Genomic DNA, 24605 nt, shown 5'->3' on the forward strand with positions numbered 1-24605 from the left:
CTGCAATGGAAGCTAGGCCCCATTCCTACTGAGAACAATGGGAGATGGCAGGAGGTGTGAAAGGAGGTAGTATTTTGTGTGGAATTCCCTGCAAAACCCTGCTAATCCAACTCTACTGAAAAAAGAACATTCTGTTGCGAAGAATAATGGGGGGGAAATCATTAAGCCTAAAAAATGTGACTTCAAATGTGGCAAATGCTCAATGTGTGTGGACTATATGGGAAGCTGATGAGTCTGCATTAAAATCATTTGGTGGACAGTAGGAGAAAACGGTCCGACAAGATGCTAAAAATCTTGAAGGGCACATTTTAAATCAAACTAATTAACTGATTTACTTGTAAATTCTCAGAAAACTCATTCTATATTCAAGGGGCAAGTGCTGTAATTTGGGGAAGGATACACTATATTCTTCATATGTAGGCATGGGGGAATCCCTGCTTTACATGCAACACTCAACAGTGGAACCGTAACTTGTACGTCTATCACGGAACAGTTTGGCCAGCTTTTCACTCTGAATAGTTGTCATGATGAACAATAAGAATGATTGGATATAAAATTATCCTACAAGAGTGAAAAAACAAAAACATGATGCACGGTCCCTTTTGGACATCTTGTGCTCACCATAAATCCCAAAACTAGATTGGTAAAGAAAGACCTCATAGATAAAGGGTGATCTAGCATAAAAGCCAGTTGGCCTAATGGACTGAATACATGACTGGGAACCAGGAATTCTGAAATTCTGTAATCCCGCATCTGCCACTGACTGGCATAGCTTTGGAAGAATCACCTAGGACTTGATTTTTAAAATTCCATGTGAGCAATTGAGTCCTACATTTGTATCTGTAATTAACTGTTTGTATCTGGAAATCTGGTAATTGCATATGGAATTGACCAAAGACAAAACTAACTAGCCAGTTATGCCCACAAATTCCTGATTTCTGTACCGTCATGAAAAATGCATTGCTAAGTAGCATTGCACAATTAAATGCTTGTGCATATTTTCACGTACAAAAGCATGCAGGCAATTTTAAAAATTAGATCCATCATCAGTTTGTAGCTAAGCTTCCCTGTCTGTGAACCTACATTTGCCCCTAGCTCATTAGTTAATGCTTGTACAGAAGTTAGAAGATGCGAAGAGCTATATAAATGCCAGTTATTGATATGAAAGCCTTTATTGCAAAACAAATATGCACAAGCAAGATGCAGCAAGCCATGGTACTGTTGCCAGTGATCATTCTCCAATTTTAATAGGGAGCCTAATGTACCCTGTGTCATGAGGAATGAATGTACTGAGGCAATTCTTCCTTAAGCATTAGTTTGCTTCCACTTAATAAACTCTATTATGGCCTAATTCCAATCAGTAAGATTCTGCCTTCTACAGTATAAGCAGCAGAGAGAAAGCTGCAAGAGTCTTACTATGGAAAACAGTCGCTTACTGCAATTTCAGCAGGGGTTTATCAACTCCTTAGAAAAAACAATTCCAGTAATCTGGTATTTACCCACTGTTGGCCAAGTAGGACCCAGATAAAGTGGCATATTCAAAGTCAAGAGAAGCAAATGGATAGAGGAGGGAGAGGTCTTTTGTTTTATAGCCATTATATCTAAACATATTCCCCATCAGTTTGAATGTATTAGAATGTGGAAGGTTTCAGTAGATAAGCTTTGTTCACTGCATCATACACAGCTGCTATTTCAGCATTCTCACTCTCCTCCAAAGCTCCGACAGTGCTTTATAAACACAGCGAACTAAGCCTCACAACATTCTCATGAGGATCTTTGTACCCACTGCTGAACTGCAGCAACGTGACATTGCTCAATAACACAACACAAGTTCAGGGTAGGAAGCAAAGAAGAATACTTTCTCCAATGAATACTACATGGGGAATTCAGACAGGCAGAACATCATTACCCAAGATGGAACTTGGCCAGGACACACCAGTGACACAGTACCCTTTTGGTAAGAATAGAGATGTAACCTGGCTCCTTACTGGCCAGTTGTGTTCATAGCCTCATTTTTGTGCTTTATCCAGCAGACAGGACCTTCTGACTGCACAGGGCTCTTTACTACAATACCGGGACATTGATTCACAATTAACTCAGAGGGAAGGAAAAGCCACCTATAAAAATTCTCCAGCACCAAGACATCGGTGTTCCTTGTCAGGCCTCCATCCAAGTACTGAACTCACCCACACCTGTCTAGCCTGTGAGAAATGAAATGATCCTTTTACAAAGTAGTATGGCTATAGATCATGTAGAAGTTCAGGCAGGTTGTGGATCCCATTCAGGTTCACTGTGGTGGTTTAAGAAAGTCATATCTATGGTCTCTTATGAAACAGCTACTTACAAAAACCTCATGGGGTTTCATCCAGTGGTTATTTTTTTTAAGGCTAATGGGCAAAACTGAGGTCTGATGTAATTCCACTGACCTCGGTGGAGTTGTGCATGGCTACACCAGGGCTGAATTTGGTCTGGCACGTTTTACTTGCAGAGTTAGCGTGTGTGATCTTTTACCATATATGTGGAAAAGCAGATAGCCGCTTTCCAACAGGGAGCAAAAAGTTGTCTTTGCCCCACCCCCTCAGAATTCCATCAGGTGCTCCCCAACTGTAGCTGGGGACTGGGTCTCATAGCCCACTAATGTCTAACTGAACACATCTGAGAATACCTCGGACCCCAAATATGCACATTATTTACTCTTGTGTTCTCTCTGGCAAAGGCTGTAACATACCATTTCCACACATAGCGAACAGTAGTTGAGTTGTTCTGATTTGATGTAAATTGCCCTGAGGGGTTTCTCTTTGGAGCACTTGTCACAAGGACCAAACACAATTGCCAAAAAGGTCTGGTCACACATCTTTGCCGTGGGATGGACCTGAAAGAAACAGAGGAGAAAGGAGGAGTGCATTGCAGTCACATGACAAACCTTTCCCTGTATTCTCCCAGTAGCTAATGGATCTTAGACAATATATAGACAACTGTAGGCTGGATAATCTCTCAGCGGCTTATCTCTAAAGCTTGATAAACTGTCACTAGCGCATGCCCTGTGGATGGTATTTTTATGAGGAAACAAACAGCAGCACCCTTTTGTTATAGTGCAGGGGTAGGCAACCTATGGCACACATGCCAAAGGCAGCACGTGAGCCGATTTTCAGTGGCACTCACACTGCCTGGGTCCCGGCCACCAGTCTGGGGGGCTCTGTGTTTTATTTTAAATGAAGCTTCGTAAACATTTAAAAAAAACCTTATTTACTTTACATACAATAGTTTAGTTATATTATAGACTTATAGAAAGAGACCTTCTCAAGAGGTTAAAATGTATTACTGGCACGCAAAACCTTAAATTAGAGTGAATAAATGAAGACTTGGCACATCACTTCTGAAAGGTTGCTGACCCCTGTTACAGTGCATGGAATATTTTTTCTATTTGTAATGTCTTATTCTGGATTTTGGCTTACGTAATGGCAACAGAACTTTAATCAAATTACATGTAACAATGGATTAAACTTCAGAAGGGCCTGGCGTTTACCAAAACTGATTGTTTAAAATATATGGTGGAAAAAACAGTCTGTTCTATTCATGACCATTTTCAAAAGTGAAAAGGTCCCGAATGATCTCAGTAGCTGTACAAAATATGAATAACAATGAGATGGTTTGAACAGAAATTGGCATTTCAGGATGCTGGAACGTTTGGAACCCATGGTTTGTTCATGGAGCCAGAGTCATTGCTGTGACTGAAGACGTTTAAAGAACTTTCCCCATCTTCAACAGGGAGTAAAAAATTACTGCTTTAAAGGCGGGAAAATGAGACAAATGCATAGAAGATTGTCATGCAAAATAAGGGGCATTGAAAATTGTAGGCAAGTAAAAAAAAGACCTGATTCAATATTCTGTGAAAAAATAATAAAAAAATTTTACACAGACGTGACACGAGATTAGTGTTGATTACATATTTGACAAGGGCAAAGCGAAATATGACTAAGAAAGCGAACTCACATTTTGCTAGTTGTTTCATTTTGCATTAAACCCCCCCTCTCTTATATTTAGGGCCTGATCCTGCCACTCATGCTCAGATTGAGTTGCACTTTTCTCCTGAAGCAGTTCCATTCATTTCAATGGGTCTACCAGAGGAGTAAGATATTAACACCCAATGGGCGAAATCCTGGCCCCACTGCAGTCAATGGGATTTCACCCAAAGCGTGTAAAAAGGGCAGAAACCAGCCCATACATGATCTAAAATGCATGACATGATGATTTTGCAGTTTGGTCAACTTTGAACCAAACACATGAATTCAAATGGGCTTATTTCCCCCATTTAATGAAAATGAACATCGTAAGTGGCATTAAGGGAGGTTCTTAATTTAATATTTTATGAACAGTGGGGTTGATGCTGCAGCCTGCCACTCACACAAGTAGTTTCTCTCATGCAAGTATCCATTGCCATTAGTGGGACTACTCATGTGAGTAATGGCTGGCAGAATCAACCCCATGGTGATTATACTACTCATTATACTGGAGACCAAAGGACTCTGGCCAAAATATTCAAACATGGGTGCCTAAAGCTAGACATTTAAATCAAGGTGCCCTGTTATTCAAGGGTGCTGAGCATTAGCAGTCCCCGATGAGGGCAATGGGAGCTGCTGTTGCTAAGTATCTATGACAATTGGGCCACTTTGGGTAGCTGCCCTAACATGGATTTAGCTGCCTAAATGTAGGCACCCAGGTTGAAAGCACTAGTTATGTCAGGTTTTGATTGAAAAGCTTTCCCTTCAGGAGTAGTGTAATATGAAAGTATTTTAACACTCTACAGTAAAAAATGCTGAACAAAATAAAACCACTGGTGTTAAAGAGACATATTTATTACACACACACAAAATTTAATGAAGCAAAAGCTTTTAACATAAAATGGGCAGCATTCATCCTTAGTGAAACTCATGAATTCAAGGGGGTTATGCATCAAGGATGAATCAGGCCCAATGTCAATGTCACTTCAATAATTACTATACAATATACAGTACACATGGATGAGAAAAGCTAATAAAATTCCCAGTTAATTAGGAATTAGTATCAGATATTGGTATCAGGACCTCATCTGATAGTTGACATTCTGATAAACTAATTTGCAAATACAGTGCCCTTTGCAATAGTTATTTCCCTACCGTTTAAACAGAGCTGGCTGCAAAGATCCCAACTTCAAATATTCTGCTGCACCATGGCCTGAGATTCTTCAGATGTCATCAAACATTTGTGGTAGCCCTTTAAAAAGGGTGACCTGGTGAAATACACATTACCAGCGTGGTACTTGCAGAGCAGATATTGTATGCTAAATGTTGCAAATGAAGATAGAAAATTACCTACCTCTTCACAGGACAAACACTGGACACTTCAGAAGAGGAGTAAATAAGCTGCGTGTAACTGGAAGTGTAGAAGGGCAACCTTAATACAAATAATCTACTTAGAGGGGTATTAAAGCTCAGCTTCTAGTTTCCTATTGTACAATCTTAGTTCAGCTAATGCTGGTTTACATTCCAAGGGCTAGAGGTTTTACCCACAAATCTCTGGACAAACCTCCCACTGACATCTATGGGGATTCAGACTAAGGAACAAGGTAAGAGTAGGACCGTGCCTTTTAAACACACCAGGTTTTGCCCTCTCTGCTCCTTGTAGTTGCCAGTATTTTAGTTTCCAAATGTTAAAGTTCAAAAGAACTGACTGTGTGAATGGCTGCATAGTATCTTACCAACCACTGCAGATGCCAGGTTGCCAATGTAAATTTCTCCATATATTTTCCTTCAAACTTTTAATGATAATTAAGGCAAGGAATGGTGGAGGAGAAATGGGAGAAGAGACGACTCATTGATGTAGACAGGAGCCTGGAAATTAAAAGGAGCCAGGCTGCAAAAAGAATTCCAGGGGACAATGTAACTGTGTCACCACATACAGTAAGCATGTAAGTGCTTGAAATTGTATCCACTGAAGCCACTGGGAGTGTGGCCATTCATGCTCACAGAGATGGGGCAGTCCCTAAGAGCAGAGTAGTATTACCCACCATGAGGCTATTATTTCTGCCTTCTCTCCCATTCTTAGACACAGATCCTTCCTTTGAATAAAATCAATCAATCCAGATTTTCTTCTTGTTGTACATAGTGTTTTTTTTCACTCCTAAGTCTGGGAGAAAGAGTTCAACACCAAATTCCCACATTTCCTCCCTGTAAAATGACTTCATAGGCAGAAGTTAGTATATGATATGCTTACGGCTTCAGATGCTCTTGATAACTCTAAAAAAAAGTATGTAGGTTACAGCAACCAAACTAGTCTGTTTCCATAATAATATTTATTACAGAAATTAATTAGCAACCAGGGACACCACAAATGTCAGATATTGAAATATGCTATGCAGCAGTCACAGTGATTGATGTAATACCTAAATGGAGACTTAATGGTTTAATACATGACCTGCCATATCCACCAAGCCTTACATAATTTCAAGTGACTTCTTTCAAACATTTTAGTACTAAAACATAAAATATCTTTATTACAAAACTTAAGTGATTTAAAAGATATTTAACATGTGGAAAATGTTAGCCTACCTACATGCTTAGGATACCGTGTATACTTTTTTTTTAAAATGCTTTTTAAAAATATATATATACCATTCTTGCTCTATGTGCTTTTCATATATCACTATTCCTATTAGTAACTATCAGAGGTGGTTCCATTTTTAAATTCACATATGCAGTTATGCAAAACTAACAAAGTACAGAAATAGTGTAGCAAAACATTACAAAAATATTTTGTCATTCCTTCATATGGGTAATGTTTAAATTAACTGAATTAAGTTAAAAAGTACTTAAATATATCAATGCAACTCAAACTGATCCTTGACCACAGAGTTCTATGCCCTACTTACTACAGAGTTCACTTCTAGGGTGACCAGATAACTTCAAAATATCGGGACCGCCGCAGAGGGTACGCCTTTTCAATTGTTACACTCACTGCATCTGGGTCTTTGGCAGCACTCTGGCGGCGGGTCCTTCAGTTGCTGATGGTCTTCGGTGGTGGGTACTAAATCTTGCCGCCAAAGAAAGAAGGGCCACCACGCCCGAAACAAAATATTGGGACAAATGGCATCCCGACCGTACTTTATCAGGACATCTGGTCACCCTATTCACTTCTAATACACTAATAAGTTCTAATACACTGACTAGTAAAACATCATTATCTGTCTAGGTTTTTATAAGGTCACCCATCACCATGGTGTCTGAGTGCCATTACTTCAATCATTTTTACAGGGTACGCTATTAAATAAATTATTAGATATTTGTTGTGTGCTGGCTGTGGTTGTGATGCTGCACAGGGCTGAGGAGACAAGGTCCCTGTCCCCAAGGAATGTACTGTCTAAATGAAATAAATATGAACAAATACTAAGAAATCAGGTTGTATCTGTGAGCACGGACATACCAGGGGAGCTGCATTCAGTCACTACTCTCAGAGTAGTAGGCACATGCCAAGGAGCTGGCCAGGGGGCTAGTAGTACAGCTGCAGGTATTGTTATCTTGCACACTTCTGGCTACCCAGCTTCCCTTCAATGCCTAACCCCTGTCTGAGTGTAGGGTTATTCCCCATCCCCCTCCTCCTCACCAGTCTAGAGCTAGGGAGGAAGATTCCCCGCAAACTATTCCCTCTTAGCAGCTTCCTCCTCACCTCAGGTCGTGTCACCCTTTTCCCTTGAAGAAAGTTTAAAAACAAAATAACCACCCCCTCACCTCTCCTCAAATTTGTACAAATGCTTTGCAGGTCATCTTAGAGACATTGCTGCAAACGGTTACTACTGGGTGCAGTCCCACTGACTTACCAGCTGTGGTGAACACAACCCTCTGTAATAAGTGCTGGCAGGATTGGGCCCTTGTCCGTCTATCTAGGTTCTCCTACAGCACCCATCACTGTGGCAAATGAACATCTCCCAAAGTGATGGGCTGTACAAATAAGATACGTTGGTGTTCCCTTGGTTGAGTTTTAAAGGTGGAACATGCAGGATGTTCTGCAGAAGCTTGAAATATTCTTTCCATGACATGCAGTCTAGTTATGCTCGTATTAAACTCCATTGTTATTTTTCCTAACTCACCTCCAGACTATTAAACGTCAGTGCTTGAAATGCAACAGTCTCCACCAACCTGTTTGTATTTTTATCACCTGATCAACAACAACAACAAAAGTGTGTGTGGGGGGGAAGTGAATGGGCTCTCTAGGTGTTTTGCAATTACATGACACTAGAGGTGGGTCCAAGCCCAACCCTACACCCATCCCCCTTTGAAGGAACAAAAGTTTAAAATGCAAACCTGGATTTTGATCCCAATTTTACAGCTGGCTTTATCACTGTAATGGGCTGAACCAAAACCCCAGACTTGAATACCCCTGAATTTTGCAAAGGGGAAACTGAACTCTGCCTCCAAATTAAGTGTTTCAGCCCCAGCTCTACTTTAAATGGATGCTGATATGGGCTCCTCTGCCTGAACTATAATGTCTGAGTGAGCAGGACAGCGCACACAGGAAAAGGCCAACATGGGTCTGCAGAAGCACTTCTCTCCCTCATACTGACATCAGAGCTGTCCCCATGGTCAGTGTAGTAATTTGCATTGGCTTTTTAAACTGCTGTAGGAAGACCTTCCATTTTCTATTGCTCCACTATTCTGCGGGCACAAAACAGCAATTTTATTGTTGTTAGACTCCCTTCACAGATGGAATAATGAATGCCACAGGAAATCTACCTGGGTGAAGACTGCTGCAAAATAAATCCATCATATCAAGCCAATGAGAGGAACTCCTAGGGAAAACATCTCACATGTGAGAGAAAACAGCACCATGACAGATTATAGCATAGTAGTTGTTACACCATGAGAGAGATCCAGCATGTTGTTCCCTTACTGGTGATCTGTCCAAGAACATGGAGCACCAACACAAATTTGTCTCCAACAAACTTCCTTCGTAGGGCTCCAAAACTGTAAAGTGCATAGCTGCTGGATATAGTATTGCCCTTTGTAAAAATGCAGTGGAGAATGGACAATACTAAAAAAAGAAAGGAGGGGTTTTTGTAGGCTGGCATATGCTTTATTCCTACTGCTGATGTCCTGATTCCAAAAGTAGTTTTTAAAAGTATATTGCATAGACAGACACTGCACTATATCCCAGTTGTGGGGAAATCAGCCATAAAAGTTTGCTCTTCATTTAGTCTTTGAGGACAGAGTGGCAAATCCTTTGTATTTTTAATTACACTCTTGTGAGAAAGCCAAGTTTGAAACTGCTGGGAATTTGTATAATTTCCAAGGCATGTGGAGATGGGGTGTAAGGAAATGTCACTTGAAAGAGATATTTGGTATCTAGCATCAGTTGTGGAATATCCTCTCGATTATTGAGCATAGCCTGCAAATAGAACAAAGAGAGATTTACTGTCAAGAAGATACGAAGTGGTAAAACCCGAAAAGGCTGCTTTCCCATTATGCTAATGATTTTTTTTCTTGTCAGTCCCAAAGGGTACTGAAGAGTAGTAACTTTTGTTCTGGTTTGAATTTAAAGCCAAGTATGAACATGTACCATTGTAAACAGAGTGTGCAAAATATTGTAACTTGAATGTGTGTGTGAAAATAATGTAAGGCTCTTACCTGGACTTTGCGAACGAATGATGGGGACACTCTTTTCTCAAAATCATCTATAGGAGTGTATGAATTGAGAATCTTTACTATCTGCATAAATGAGAAAAGACTTTTAATAATTGTAACCCATGCCAGAAAAAAGGAACAGTTTGGAAGGAAGAGGCATTAAAATTATGGCTCCATCCATATCTAACCGACTGAGGGCATTGTAAGCAATTGTACTATAAGGAGGTAGATTATTAACTGGCAAACTAGTGAGTGATTCTGTATGTGATAATTGCCTAGGCTCATCCCCAAAAGTGTCAGAGAGGAGAAGGGTGAAGTGGGTACATGGTGGAAATGGCCAAACTGATTAAAGGAAACCCATTAAAAAAAAAAAGTTTTGTGACAGACAAAGGAAATGATACTGGAGAACAGAGAAAAGGGGACAGGTCTGGAGCAGGACCCAAATAGAACAGGGCAGATAGGCATCCAAGACAGAAAAGTAGAAAATACAAACAAAGGAATCCGAGAATCAAACATTAAACCTGTGGAGGTCTGGGTTGGAACATTTGGCTAGGAAGGAGCTGTTATAAAAGTGGGATGCTGATCACTCTGTCTGCAGCCAGGATTATTTCACACATGAATTATAAGATTCTACAATTGGTGCTGCCAACAGAAAATGACAGTTTATTACCTGCACAGCAGACAGGGATGTACAGCGTTCATATATCTCCTTGGCATCATCGTCTGTGATCTTTTTGACCTGAAGGAGCCAGGCTGCCTGAGAGAGAGGTTCCAAAGTTTCCTTGGCAGAACTGCTCTGCAGATTCTTTTCTTTAAGCCATTCTTCTAAGTAGCTGATATTACATCTGGGGTTAAACCAAAAACAAGCATAGAAATGTCAGTTTCCCCTCACAAACTAGTAATAATAAAAGCAATCTGCAAATGAATGTCATTAAAAAAACACGGTCAGTTTAAAATTCATACGTATTAAGCAAAAAATATATTTAGAACCCCCCCTTTAGATTATTAAAACTGACTAAATTTAAAAATCTGATTTCCCTTTCATCATTTTATCCTGTTCACATTTTGTATTTCATGAACTTTGGACAATGAGTTTCTTTGTTGTTTATGCAAAGGCCCTAGTCAGTTTCATACATTAGCAGGATGTGGCAGCATTACATGGGATTGTGTTAAAATACTGCTATTCCTTTAAAAATACACTTTCACAGCATCCTCAAGAGAGCCAGGAGATAATAGCAATTTTTGCACATTCCCAACCTGGACCAGATTCTCATAATTGATGACCTATGGGTGAAAGCCCCTGTCTCCCATTGCCACTTTCCCGGACGATTTAAGGCCTGTAGGCTTTATCTATTGATTTTCTTTCAGCTCTGTCTCCAGACTGTCTAATGGGATGTAACTGAACTGTATATCTTTTGCAATGATTTAGGAGCATATTCTTCTCTTTATCCACATAAGGGCAAAAGGAAGAGGAGCCCTCAGCCAAACCCCTGCTGGATTTGCACCTGATTCTTGTCTCATCATTAAGGGTGGGAAGATAATTCAGCAATTCTGCCAATCAGGGAATGTTGTATCCACTCTCCACAGTAAAATCCACTATAAAATGCCTGTGTGTGTAAATTAGCATGGCAAGAGCCACAGACGTGTTGCAGGCTAAAGGAGACAATAAGTGCTCCAGAACTGGGCTTCTGAGTCTCTCTGCCCCTCCAGACTGTACTGTGTGTCCCTCTATTAATGTTACAGGTAAAGTACACTTGTGATAAGCACTGTATCATGGAGTATGCTAGGATCAGCAAACTAATTCACAGAAAAGTTAAAATCTACCTTTTCAAACCAGAGGGACAAAAATCACCACGACGCAATGTTCACAGTGTATCCAATGGCACAAGTGATAGAACTACAGTAAGTTAAAAAATTCCTCTCTCAGAAAACTGCTTGCTGAATCTTTATTGGCTTTACCTTATCTGCATTCCTTTCCTACAAGAGCACATGTCCTTGCGGAGGAAAAGACTATTAAGGGTGACAGCTCCAATCAGAAAGAAAAGCTGCTTCACTGCCTGCTTTAGAAGCTCTGTGTCCAAGCCATTCTGGCACATTGTGCTATAAAAATAGCTGAGCTGTTGCAGGATGGAGGTCATTGTGTAGGTATCAGTGTCGTCTATACTAGAAGAACGTTTACGGAATCCTGTAGGTTTCATGCCAGAAATTCCTTGGAGACTTTCATATTCAAGCATACCTGGTACTGAAAAGGCAACGGGAAATCATTTGTAACACCAACAACATGTAGGGTCCTTTTAATATGGTAATTTGGTTTTGGGAACAAATATTTTCAAGCTGTATCATTTAAAGTTTTTAAAACTGCAGTTTCTCATTACTCCAGTAATAAAGGAGGTTTGCATGTGAAAATTGTGTGTGCTTTCAGGCTAGATTTCAAGAACCTCATCTTTATGTGGCAGCTCAGTACGGTAGCCCAAAAGGGAGAAGGGGAACACTGTAGATGAAGGAAGCCATTCCTTGCACCACATCCAACAAGATGAGCGTTGTTAGACCTTTCGGGCAGATATACACTCATGCTTCCTTGGGCGGTGTCTAGCGTACACTCCTGCGTAGCCCCCCAGCATAAGTATAAATAGCAGTACAGCCGGTGAGGCAGGGTTTAGGTAAGTAGAGTAAAGACACGCCAGAAGGGTGCTGGTATGTATGTATGTAAGTACGTATCCTACGCCATCTCGACTTGTCCAAGCTGTGCCTGCCTGTCTATGCTGCTATTTTTCGCAGTGTAGTGTCCTGCTGCCTCCCTGCTGCTGAAGCCCTTCTCTGCAGCCTCCCCTCAGCTAGAGGGGGAAAGGCTCTGGCAGGGTGGAGACAGTGAGGAAAGGCTCTGGCAGTGGGGAGCTGCTGAAGCCTCTCTCTGCTGCCTCCTCTCTGCTAGAGCCTCTCTCTGATGCGTGTAGCTACACACTGCAGTGTGCATGCAGCCTCTTTTTCACTGCAAGTAGCTACGTTTACTCTACATGACGACACCAGTGGTGTGTAATGTAGACATAGCCTTAGTGTGAGGTAATGCGGGAAAACTAAACCAAACAAACACTACTGTCACACTATCATGAATAATTAGAAAAACACAAAGGAAAAAAGCCACTGTAAAATGTCTAGTGAAAACAGCAATACAGAAATGGAATACACTGCTGCTTAATAGCTTGCTTTCGTCTTGTCTGGTTAGAAATAGAAGAGGTGGGGTGGGGAAGGGCAGGATGGAAGTAGAAGCAGAAACATGTTATGTAATATTTCCTATCTGAAATCCCCCTTTTTAGGAAAATAAAATCTATCAGCCCCCTCCCCCTTCAGACCTGTCATGTGTTGCTAAACACTCAATTTATACATCGTCCACGGCTGCCCTAGCTAGTCCTTTGTGCTCCGGGGCCGTGCCCCACACTGAGAAACGCTGCTGCAAGGGGGAAAAAACATTCAAACTTCCGGTGACTGTACAGTCACTGTACACAGATGTATCGATATGTACACACATACTTATGTGTGTGTATGGGCAACAGGGCATAGTTCACTCCTAGTCTTGTGTCTCTGTATAAGATTTATTCAAATATCTTAGCAGCTACTAGTGCATTTATTTTCATTGGTTATTTTCTTCCTTCTTACCTATCATTGCCTGAATGTTATTCTCCATTACATGAATGAATTGGTGATAGATACGAATGGCCAAGTCACTAAGAATTTGTCTGTATTCTGAAAGATCAAAATGCTTCAAACAGTTCATATTCTGACGTGGAGTATTTTGCTTCATGAATTCCTGAAAGACAGTTGTAAATGTATCAATATGACAATGGTGTTAATGCCATCATTATCAATAGATCTGAACAGTGCTACACATGAACTAGATCAGTGAGTTCTGTGTGCGCGCATCCACACTCTCAAAATGGGTCAAACTTACTGCTGTCTTGAGACGCTGCTACTACCCATGGATTTCATCGACATCAATAGACACATTTTTCTACTTAATGCTCATTCGGTGTCTGATCAAAAACCCAGGGTAGCCAAAGGAAAGACTCACATCGACTTCAGTGGGCTTTGGATCAGGTGCTAGATCATTTACTTGGAAAGCATCAGATTGATTTTCCTGCAAAAAGTTTCTCTTGTTTAAACTGTATGAGAGAAAAATTCAAATGTGCCTCTTCAATTTTTTATGGTTTCAAATGCTCTCATTTTTGTACTTTGTAAAAAGGCAAGTTTCTGATATGAATATTAATACGGCAGCGTTTTCAGCCTCTCAAAAACAGGGTTAATAGTAGGTTCCAACAGCTGACAGACAACATTATCAGCTCAGGATTTTTAAATCTGACCCAAAGTCCCACATCTGAATTTTGTATCTTTGTAGTGAGAAGAAAAACCCAGGATTGAAATGCTCTCAAGCTTGGGGTTTTGAAATGCAAACTCTCTCGAAGTTTGGAATGTTCAGACTTGCATTTGGTTCATTACAGAGATGGATTAAAGCTGCAAACTTGGATCCAAGCCCAGAACCATATTTTGGGTTCAAACATGCCTCCAATTCTGCAGTTAAATTGTGAAAGAATTGCATTGCATTGTCTTGCCTTTACTTCAATCAAAGGCCTTTCTGATCAAACTTTGCTATTATCACTATAACCACCAGGGACAGTATTGCAGCTTGCAAAGTACACAGAAGTGCTTACAGCTGGGGTTGAGTGAAAGGTGTTTTCTCTTTGTAAGGATTCATGAGAATACTGTCTTTTAGTTTCAGACCATATGGGTTTCTATCCCTCATTCATCAAGTATCACTTTGAGTTTGGGGTTTAAAGAACGGAAAACTAGCAATGAAATTCAGCTTTTATCTGGTTTAAGATGAAACTGACTATTTTACTACCATGTGTCTTTGATTTCATTCCCATTTGTAACTTTACTTATTAATCAAATGGTAACAATGTCTGCCCGAAGCAGTAACAGCTGAGTGAAAGAAAAGGTGAAAGTTCTTTTTAAATACAATTAGTTGAGCTCCTGTGGTCCTGTTCAAATTAAACAGAAGATCAAACTAAGCAGCAAATGGATTAAATGGCACCCAAAGTATGTAACCGTTTCTTCCTTCTTGCTTTAACAACTGTTTACTGTTAGTGTTTCAAACATCTTCCTAAGTGACTTTAGACAAGCTGTTCTATTCCACTGGATCACCTCTAAGCCAAAAACCACTAGTACAGAAGGATACGAATTTCAGGGCCGTTCGGTGAGATAGTCCCATCTGATGATCCCTGCCCCATTTGGGTATAAAATTCAGTGAAATTATGTAAAATGTGAAGTGATGAAATAATTCCTACCTCTTCCCCGCTGTATTGTTTCAAACAGTTAAGAAAATGGTATGTATTGGAGAGCCAAAAGGACAACATCTCAAAATTTTCAGCATGTTCCTAAACAATGACATGTAAAAACAACCTTTTTAAACAACATGATCCCTTAAAGTTTAATTTGATTTTATTATTGAAACTTATGACCAACACAGAGTTAGTGCAGTAGCATCAAGCTACAGTGAAAGGAGCAAACAGTATCTGTAAAGCACTATCTATACAGAAAATGTGCCCATGTCTACAATGGCCTTAAAATCTTTGTTTGTATATAATTTAAATGCAGTTGTACCATGGGTTGGCTAGACTGTGTGTATGGGGGCTCCAAAAATTACTGGAAGTCTTCCTGCAAAAGAACTGAACACTGTATGCATACACAATTGAAATTCAATTATATGGAAGTACTGCTTTGAAATTCAGCTGTTGGGCCTATATAAATTACAGCTGTGTTTAAACATGGTTCTTGGTAGCAAGGTGCTGACATGCTTTCCTTGCTCAGTGTAAGGGGTGAACTGGATTATAAATCTGTTTACAAACTTGAGTTGTAGGTTCCATATATACTACACGTTAAACTGCATAAACATGTTTCACTTCCATCTGTGCCACAAAACAGAACTGTGCCTTTTGCTTTTCTGGGTCACTAGGCCACAACATAATATCCAGGTACTGCATGGTGGAATTTGTAGATGGGACCACAGACAGAGGGTCCTAGCTTATAGCATGGGTTTTGTAAGTTGGTTTACAACATGTTTTTTTAGGATTCAGATCTATTAGTGCCAGGCTAGCAAGAACTGTGTATGCAATTACACTGTTGGAACTGTAGTGGCAATAGCACCCTAGATTCCACACAATGCAGTCTTGTAACAAATACACTCTTCAAACCTCATCTCTGTCCAAAAAGAAGCCCAATATCTCATGTTTGGAAATACCTCATGCAACAAACTCTTACCATGGCTGAAAGCACAGTAAAACTTATTTAGCTACTAACTTTTAGATGTACTGTATTGGATGTTATGTCTCAATTTTGTAAGCTTCTTGGGAGAGGGAAATCTTTATGTAGTATGTATGTACTGTGCTCTCACAATAGGCCCTTCACCCCGGCTGAGATCTGTAGGCGCTACTGCAGTGCAACTACCAACCAAAGCATTGTCACCATCTATGATATTCCTAACTCTGGAGGACCCGTGGATGACAAATATCAACATTTTTCCATGTATGATATGTGCATATTGTAAGCCTGTCGGTGCATGTACAATGAAACCAATAAAATAGTAGAATAAAGCAAAGTATGCAAGAAATATTCCTACCTTAATAACTTGTTTGATACCATTAGTGGTTATGCTCATGAAAGATTTCAGCATGTCACCATCATTCAGATAATCTGCATATCTCACACACATGAACAGGATGTAAGCTGGTAGGCCCGGAATCATATTTACTACCACTCCACGTGGCTTTAGATCTGAGCAAAGCAGAGTCAAAGCGGGTGTTCATTACACATTGTAGATACAAAGGTAGTATCACCATCTAGTCTTACTTAAATAAGTAAAAATCACTGGATTAATTTCTAACCACGCTCTTGATTAACCAGTTTGTGGATGAATTCTCTTTTCCTGTATAATTACTAGAGCTGGTCAGGAAACTGCCTTCAGAATGATTTCCCAGTGCCAAATTCGCCATCTGCAAAATTCAGATTTTCTGTCAGAAAATCATTCCCAGCACCATCATTCCCAGCACTCCTTGGCAGCCCAGGTTTTCTGTCTCCCGGGCAACCCACCAGGTGGGCTGCCTCTAAGCTGAGCTCCCTGCCTCACCCACAGCTCCTGTGGCCAGCTGCTGGGGAGCTGGTGCTCCATAAACTCCCAGCTTCCCACTGTGCGGGAGCTGAGGATTGGCAGTGGCCAGGTGGGCTGCAGGGGAGCTAGGTATGCCCGAGGAGCACTGGCTCCCAGCACACAATTAGGCAAGGGAGGCAGGGAGATGGCTGGACAGCAGGATGTTTTAGAGAAATTCCATTTCACTTCTTCTCAAAGTGCCCCCCACTCCCCCAATAGAAAATTTCACATGTCCAACTTTTTGTTCTGAATCAGAATGGATTTTTTTCCAGAAGCATGAAATTTTCAGCAGGACAGAAATTTTGGTTCTTGCTCAGCTCTATTATTACAATGCAATACATTTCCATTTAGCATCCCTCATAGAAATATATATAAAAATGTGTGCTGCTGCCACCCTGGAGCCGCTGCAGGTAAGCAGCGCCAGGCTGGAGCCCACACTCTGAACCCCTCCTGCACCCCACACCCCTGCCCTGAGCCCCCTGCTGGCACCGCAACCCCCTGCCGCACCCCACACCCCTCCCTGCACCCCAACCCCCTGCCCTGAGCCCTCTCCTGCACTCCACACCCCTCCCTGCACCCCAACCCCCTGCCCTGAGCCTCCTCCAGCATCCCAACCCCCTGCCCTGAGCCCCCTCGTACACCTTACACCCCTCCTGTGCCCCAACCCCTTGCCCTGAGCCCCTTCCTGTGCACCACACTCCCTCCCACACCCCACACTCCCTCCGCACCCCAACCTCCTGCCCCAACCTGCATGCAATTTCCCCACCCAGATATGGCCCTCGGGCCAAAAAGTTTGCCCGCCCTTGTGCTATGCCTAGATATTATGGTGACTAGTCCTAAATAAATACCCTAGATAGATAAGAAGAGCAAGTGGGTAGAAGACTGGATGAGGGACCAAAGAGGAGAGGTCACATACACGGCCACCCAGAGGATTCAGGGGGCCTGGGACAAAGCGGGGGAGCTGCGGCGCTTGTACTCACCCAGCGGCGGTCCAGGTCTTCAGCGGCATTTTGGCGGCCGGGGGTGGGGGCCTTCAGTCACTCTGCATCTTTGGCAGCACTGAAGGGCCCCCTGCCGCCGAAATGCCGCCGAAGACCCGGACTGCTGCTGGGCAAGGGCTCACAAGGCCCTGGGCAAATTGCCCCACTTGCTCCCCCCTCTGGGTGGCCCTGGTCACACAGCCCTGAGTCATACAGCAAGAACAGTCCAATTGAAACATTCTGTATCCCTGACGTTTTGAGAGCAGGGGCTTGTGATTTCAGCAGAGGGGTACAGACAACTTCTAGCAAAGTTCTAGAGATAATGACTTACAGACAAGGAAGGAAAATTAAACTCAGGTCCTGGAGTACTCGAGATTCCTAGTTTCAGAAGTGAACAAATAAGAAGACAGACAGTAGAGTCAGAGATAGGAGACAAATGAGTTTTCACCAGATAAAATACTTCTATCTTTGAAACATTTTGAATCAAGCAGTAATAGAAAGTAATAGTATGGTGCCCCTAAGAGTAAAGTGAGAGAGAAGGGAGATAAAGAGATCAAAGTTAATAATGAGTACAACTGAAATGAACAAATCTTGGATTTTTTTTAACATGCTGTATTGAATATAATTAAATGTAGCTGTAATTCAAAGTGTAACTGAAGTACCAAGGATGAGATTTTTAATAATTCTTGCTTCATCTTCCTTTCTGTACTCCATCATTCCAATGTACTCCTTAGGCGGCAGAGCTGGCACATGTGTATCATTGGCTGTCAAAAGTAAATGTACTCTTACTTACAGGCTAATGTAATGTTAACATGTTAAAACAAACTACGAGAGACATGCAGTTCTTACGGCCAGAAACATACTGTAGCTCCTGTTTGCAATAATCATCTCAATTTATGGCTCAAGTATTATCAGTCAATTCCTGCTCAGATTACTCACATGAGTAGTCTCACTGACTCCTGTGGGACTACTTGCACTAAACAAGTGAGGCTTTGGCTACCCATCCCAATATTAGTCAGGTTTTCAACCTTTAAAACAACTCTTAGAGTGCAAACTAATTCTGAAGAAAAAAAAAAGTGTACACACACATTCACACATTTATAAAATGGGCTGAAAAACAGGGAAAACATTTATGAAATTTTTGCTAATGCTTTCCCATCTTTTGTTGTTGTTGAAAGATTGAATTTCACAACCTTTTGACCCTCTTTTTCTCTCACATACACACACACCTCATATTACACATTCAAAACTATTTTAAACTGTAAAAAATAAGTCCTACCTTTTTCAATAGTCTTGGTAAGAGTCTTGATCTGATCCTGCAATTTTTTTATTACTCTGTCTTTCATGTCTAACTCTTCTTCAAGATCCTACAATAATCAAATAAAGATGGAGAGTAACTAGTTAATAGACCTCTGCTTCTGCCTCCACAGAGGGCAATAAAACTGAGATCAGGGGTGCATCCTTACTGGCACTGCTGATGAACCAATCAGACAGCACATGCAGAAATCTGCTCAGCAGCTGGTCTGACATAGGTAAATATTTATCTGGCCCGCTAACTTCATTTTCCCTTTAGAATCTTCGGTCCCAATTCTGCAAAGACTTATGTATGTGCTCAAGGCCATCCCTACCCATACACAAACTACGCAGCTGCGTAGGGCACCAGGAAATTTGTGGCAGTTTTCCTGGTGCCCTACGCAGCTGCATGCTGCAGCCAGCTCCAGCAGCCAGCCCAATCCCCCGGACGGCTGAGCTGGCCCCTCATGGACTGCGCACAGCGGGGCCCAGGAAAGTTGCCTCTGCTCCTGCCTCACCCCTTCCTCTCAGCCCGCCCCCATTCCGCCCCCACTCCACCCCTTCCCCTGAGCTATGCATCCCAGGGGACTGCAGCAGGGGTTGGGCCCACCCTGTACTCACCTGGTGGCGGGAAGTGGAGCGACCCGATCCCAGCCCGCTCCACTACGCCGGCTCCCAGCCATGCTGCTGGTGAGTGCTGGGGGGCGGTTCCCCTGCCTTACCCCAAGCCTGGAAGTGAGGGGAGCAGAGCGGAGCAGGCTGGGGCTGGGTCCCTCCACTTCCCGCCGCCCCGTGAGTGCAGGGGCGGGCCTGACCCCTGCTGCCTTCCTGCACTGGCTGTTCCTGCCTCCCAAAGCCCTTGGGCGTGGTCCCCCCCAGCGGAGGCCTGGGACCGCCCCCCCCAGGGGGGCTGCATAGGGCACCACAATCTCTGGAGACAGCCCTGTATGTACTTAATTTTCAGATTGTGAGTAGTCCCACTGAATACAAACTTGATCCCGCAATCCTTCTGTCCTCAAAATCAATGGGAATTCCACGCAGAACTGGGGCAACATCGCTCTCACCTCCTAGTATAATATTTAACTGCACTATGCCTTTAAATCTTTTGCTCGATTGAGCTAGACTGTTACTTGAAGCTAGTACCTGCCCGTTGGACGGTTTAGGAGGAGTTGCACTTCAATGGGAGATTATGGAGGCACTGTGTCTTAAGCAAACAAAATATATCTGAGGGAGCACAGCGGAAGCACACACAACAATGGCATGCGTGCTGCCTTCTTCCTGCTGGCCCTGATCTGGGGCAGCAGGGAATAAAGCCATGGGCACGTCCCTCTCCAGCTGGGATTTCCACTGTTACTGTTAGCTCTACAGTTCCTCATTCTCTGCATGCCAGGAGCACAGGGACTTCAGTCTCTCTCTGGCCTAGGCCAATAGAGAGATGCCAGGGAGAGGGGCTTTTCCACCCTCTCCTTGTGCAGCTGCACTGGGCTGGGAAATGTCTAGCTCCTACTGTGCACTCTGTATTTTTAACTGTGTTTTGGGGGTGGATTAAGAGAATTTCATTCCTCACCATGTTTTCCAGAGTAAGATGAAATGCCTCCTGCTTTATCTTGCTCTTTACTTCATTCTCAATTTCATGTTGCTCCTTTAGGTGATTGTTTGTCTCCTGAATTTCTTGGATTGTGACAACCTGCTTCTCTTCTTTTGTGTGCGTTTCAGTCTGCTTGTCCAGTGTTCTACAAATCACAAAAAGTTTGTTCCTTTATTCTTCTTCTCAGAAAGCACAACATTACTTCAAGATGGGTTACGTGTTCTGTCTCTCTCCGGTACCTATTGAGTTGGCAGAAGCAATTTCCCACCTCACCATTATACCACCCGAGCAGCGAGTGGTCGTTGCTAAATACAATGCCAGTCCCTATAAGGTTTTAAGTGTCTCCACTCAGCCTATGACATTAAATCCACATTTCTCAAACAGATTTAAAATAGGGCTGTCAATTAACTGCCCTTAACGCCTGCGATTAACGAACAGCACAATTAACGCTTTCATCAGCATCAGCTGCTCTAGAGAACCTAGGTCAGGTCAGGCGCAGTAACACAAGCCGCCACCGGAGGGCAGGTGGAAAGAGGAGAGGCTACAGAAAGACTGGTTCTCATGCCAGCTCCAGCTGAGAAGTATTTTTTTAAAGTAAAAACAGGACAGTGAGAGGTTCGCCTGAGCCACCCTGCTCCAGCTGCCCTCCCCATGCCTGCCGGGGCTGGGGCCGACCCACCTCCCACATCTGGGGCTGAGTCCCCCCTCCCGAGCTCCGCACTGCCCACGCCGGGATCTGTGCCGGGGGGATAGCTCAGTGGTTTGAGCACTGGCCTGCTAAACCCAGCATTGAGAGTTCAATCCTTGAGGGGGCCATTTAGGGAACTGGGGTAAAATCTGTCTGGGGATTGGTCCTGCTTTGAGCAGGGGGTTGGACTAGATGACCTTCTGAGGTCCCTTCCAACCCTAATCTTCTATGATTCTGTGGGCTGGGGCTGACAACATCTCCCAAGCCCCATGTCACCCGCAGCTGGGGCTGCCCCCCTCCCGAGCCCCATGCAACCTGGGGCTGACATCCCCCTTTCCTGAGCTCGGGAGCTGACCCCCGCCCCATTTTGCCTGCAGACGGGGCTGATGCCCCCTCCCCCCGAGCCCCATGCCATCTGGAGCTGACATCTCCCATCCCCGAGCTCGGGAGCTGACGCTCACCCAATAGCTCCATTTTGCCTGCAGCTGGGGCTGCCCCCACCCCAGCCCCATGTCACCCACAGCTGGGGCTGAGCCTCCCTGCTCCCAAGTTCTGCACTGCCCACAGTGGGGTCTCCCCCACCCAGCCCTGTGCCATCCACAGCTGGGGCTGACCCCTACCCCAGCGTCCCATGCCACCTGCAGCTGGGGCTGGACCCCCCCCCCCCGAGCCCCATGCCGCCAGGGGCTGACCTCCCCGCCAAGCCCTGTGCCTGCTGAGCCCTGTGCCACCCTCACTAAATGACTATGACAACAAGAAGACTACAAAGTTGGAGCTTCTGAAAAATGCACTGGCTGTTGCTTTGACTGGTGATCACTGGACATCCTTGAGTAATCATAGCTATCTTGGTGTCACGACACACCTTACTGATGCCGCATGGACACTGCAGTTGTTTGCTGTAACAGTAACTGATAATGAAGAGAGACACTAAGCTGAAGCATGTGCAGAGCATTTCATGGATGTTGCGAAAGAATGGAATATTCAAGAAATGGTAACAAGAATTAGTACTGACAGTGCACGTCACATGGTAGCAACAGCCAGTCGCTTGCCTTTTGAACACATGATGTGCATTGCTCACAGTCTGCAGCGATCCATTACAGTAGCACTCAGTGATGGTGGTTTTGAAAACGTGCTAGCAAAATGTAGAAAACTTGTGGGCCATTTCAAACACAGTCCAGCTAATAGTACAGAGCTAGGAATATAACAAGCTCCAAATGGACAAAAACAAGCATCTCTTGTACAAGATATTCAATCAAATGAATCTTTAGTGCATCTGGCATGTAAATATCTTGCTACACCGGCTACAACAGTGCCATGTGAATGCCTGTTTTCACTTTCAGGTGACATTGTAAACAAGAAGCAGGCATCTTTACTCCCTCAAATGTAAACAAGCTTGTTTGCTGAGTGACTGGCTGAAAAAGAAGTAGGACTGAGTGGACTTGTAGGCTTTAAAGTTTTACATTGTTTTATTGTTAAGTGCAGTTATTCTTTTTTACATAATTCTACATTTGTATGTTCAACTTTCATGATAAAGAGATTGCACTACAGTACTTCAATGAGGTGAATTGAAGTTTTTTTTATAGTTCAAATGTCTGTAATAAATAAATATAAAGTAAGCACTGTACAGTTTGTGTTCTATGTTGTAATTGAAATAAAAATATTTGAAAATGTAGAAAACATGCAAAAGTATTTAAATGGTATTCTATTGTTTAACAGCACGATTAATCGCGATTAATTTTTTTAATCACTTGACAGCCCCAATTTAAAATAATAAAATAATATTTACCTTCTTTGACCTTCCTCTGACAGCTTGTGATGCACCTGATTAGACATTTCTTCCATTTTTCCTGTGATGATTAAAAAAAAAATCCAACAACTAAAAGAAAGACAGACAGACCTCACCCCCCAAAGTTTGCTTATTGATCCAGGCTGGAATTTAGTTAATATTTTCTTACACATAACAACCTCTTCCTATTTCCTGTAACAATATTGGATTACAAGGCAAATACTGTATCAAAAAAGTCCTTTGCTTACACAGCAACTATTTAATAATAGGTGCAGTATGCAATGGCACAGGATCAAACACCAGCTGGTAAATACATGTAGTATCAGAGCTATTTACAAGGAATACGTCATGTAATTAAATGTTAAATAACTGACTATTTCCCCCTTCTGCATTATAGGGTGCTGATTACACGGTATAGTGACTTTTGGAACTCCTTCAGTATTTCCAAATTTGCAATAAAGCTTCATATAAAATGAACACATTGTTGAGGAACCAAGTGTTTATAAACAAATGAAAACAGCAAATCTTTCATTGCTATGGGCCAAATCCTGATGGCCAGGATTTTAAGTTTTTACTTAGTCCAAACTCCCCCTAAATTCAATGGGAGCTTTGAATGCATAAGGAATCCGAACTTGGCCTACAGTAATGGCATGGAACATAGTAAATAAACTGCAGCCATGGGAATGATTCTTTCATGCACCAGAACTCTATTCAGTGCAGGAGAGTGATGGGGAGATGTGGACCACCTGCAGATCTGACACAATTCAGAACTGCTGTCAAGCAATTCTAAGTTACATTAGAGCATGGAGTCTATAAATGACTCACATAATTGTAGGAATGACACAGCAGTGTTCCACTTTGCCCTCTCCCATCAAAATACACCCCCTCCTCCATGCTGGAAGGGGAGAGGACAGAGTCCTGCCAGTGGCACTGATGTGCTAGTAGGGAGGTCCCCTACGCTCTCCGTACTTGTTTGCAAGACAGGCCACATGTTGGTTCTCTACCTTTCGTCTTTGCAGCTTGTTCTTGAAGGTGTTGTTCAAGATCCATCTTTTGCCTTTGAAGTTCAGAAATCTGCTGTTTAAAGTCTGGGATCATCTTTATAAAGAGGAAAGAACACTTGAATAATTTAGTCTCTCAATATTTTACTTAAAGTTTAAACAGCTGAATTAGTTTAAAGGAAACTATGTTATGATTTTCATTTTTCCAGTTCATTTTTAGAAAGTATTTCTTAAATATATGACAAAACACTTCAGAAAGAAATGATATTATAGGCTCCCTTTTTTAAATGCTTTTTCATCTCAGTAACTTCAAATTACATTTTGAAAATACTTCCCCCTACTGACTTACTTTTTTCCAACCAAAGGAAATAACGTTATACACTACAGAATGCATTTCCTTCTTGGAAATGTATATTTC

General features: G+C 42.5%; 2 protein-coding genes across 4 annotated transcripts in view; both read right to left on the reverse strand.

Moving 5' to 3' along the window:
- The window catches only part of GNB5 (G protein subunit beta 5), a 44182-nt gene extending 32541 nt beyond the window's left edge, over positions 1-11641 (reverse strand). Inside the window, exons 1-3 of one of the 2 annotated variants that reach the window (XM_039492804.1) lie at positions 11635-11641; positions 6253-6254; positions 6089-6093 (exon numbers count right to left, since the gene is read on the reverse strand). Coding sequence is in view for 1 of the 2 variants with exons in the window: in XM_039492803.1 (XP_039348737.1) it covers positions 2729-2854 (126 nt within the window). In the remaining variant the exon portion in view is untranslated. Of the gene's footprint in view, positions 1-2728; positions 2873-5355; positions 5374-6088; positions 6094-6252; positions 6255-11634 lie in introns of those variants that run through there. The other variant, XM_039492803.1, reaches the window with a different exon arrangement.
- Positions 9090-24605, reverse strand: part of MYO5C (myosin VC) — a 55448-nt gene continuing 39932 nt past the window's right edge. Inside the window, exons 30-41 of one of the 2 annotated variants that reach the window (XM_039492801.1) lie at positions 24191-24284; positions 23187-23247; positions 20692-20857; positions 19111-19198; positions 18494-18595; positions 16324-16478; positions 14993-15082; positions 13308-13458; positions 11613-11895; positions 10324-10498; positions 9657-9737; positions 9090-9417 (exon numbers count right to left, since the gene is read on the reverse strand). In XM_039492801.1, coding sequence (XP_039348735.1) covers positions 9265-9417; positions 9657-9737; positions 10324-10498; positions 11613-11895; positions 13308-13458; positions 14993-15082; positions 16324-16478; positions 18494-18595; positions 19111-19198; positions 20692-20857; positions 23187-23247; positions 24191-24284 — 1599 coding nt within the window. In that variant the 3' untranslated portion in view covers positions 9090-9264. Of the gene's footprint in view, positions 9418-9656; positions 9738-10323; positions 10499-11612; positions 11896-13307; positions 13459-14992; positions 15083-16323; positions 16479-18162; positions 18210-18493; positions 18596-19110; positions 19199-20691; positions 20858-23186; positions 23248-24190; positions 24285-24605 lie in introns of those variants that run through there. The other variant, XM_039492802.1, reaches the window with a different exon arrangement.

This window comes from Mauremys reevesii, linkage group 10, assembly GCF_016161935.1.
Source record: "Mauremys reevesii isolate NIE-2019 linkage group 10, ASM1616193v1, whole genome shotgun sequence".
Taxonomy (NCBI): domain Eukaryota; kingdom Metazoa; phylum Chordata; order Testudines; family Geoemydidae; genus Mauremys; species Mauremys reevesii.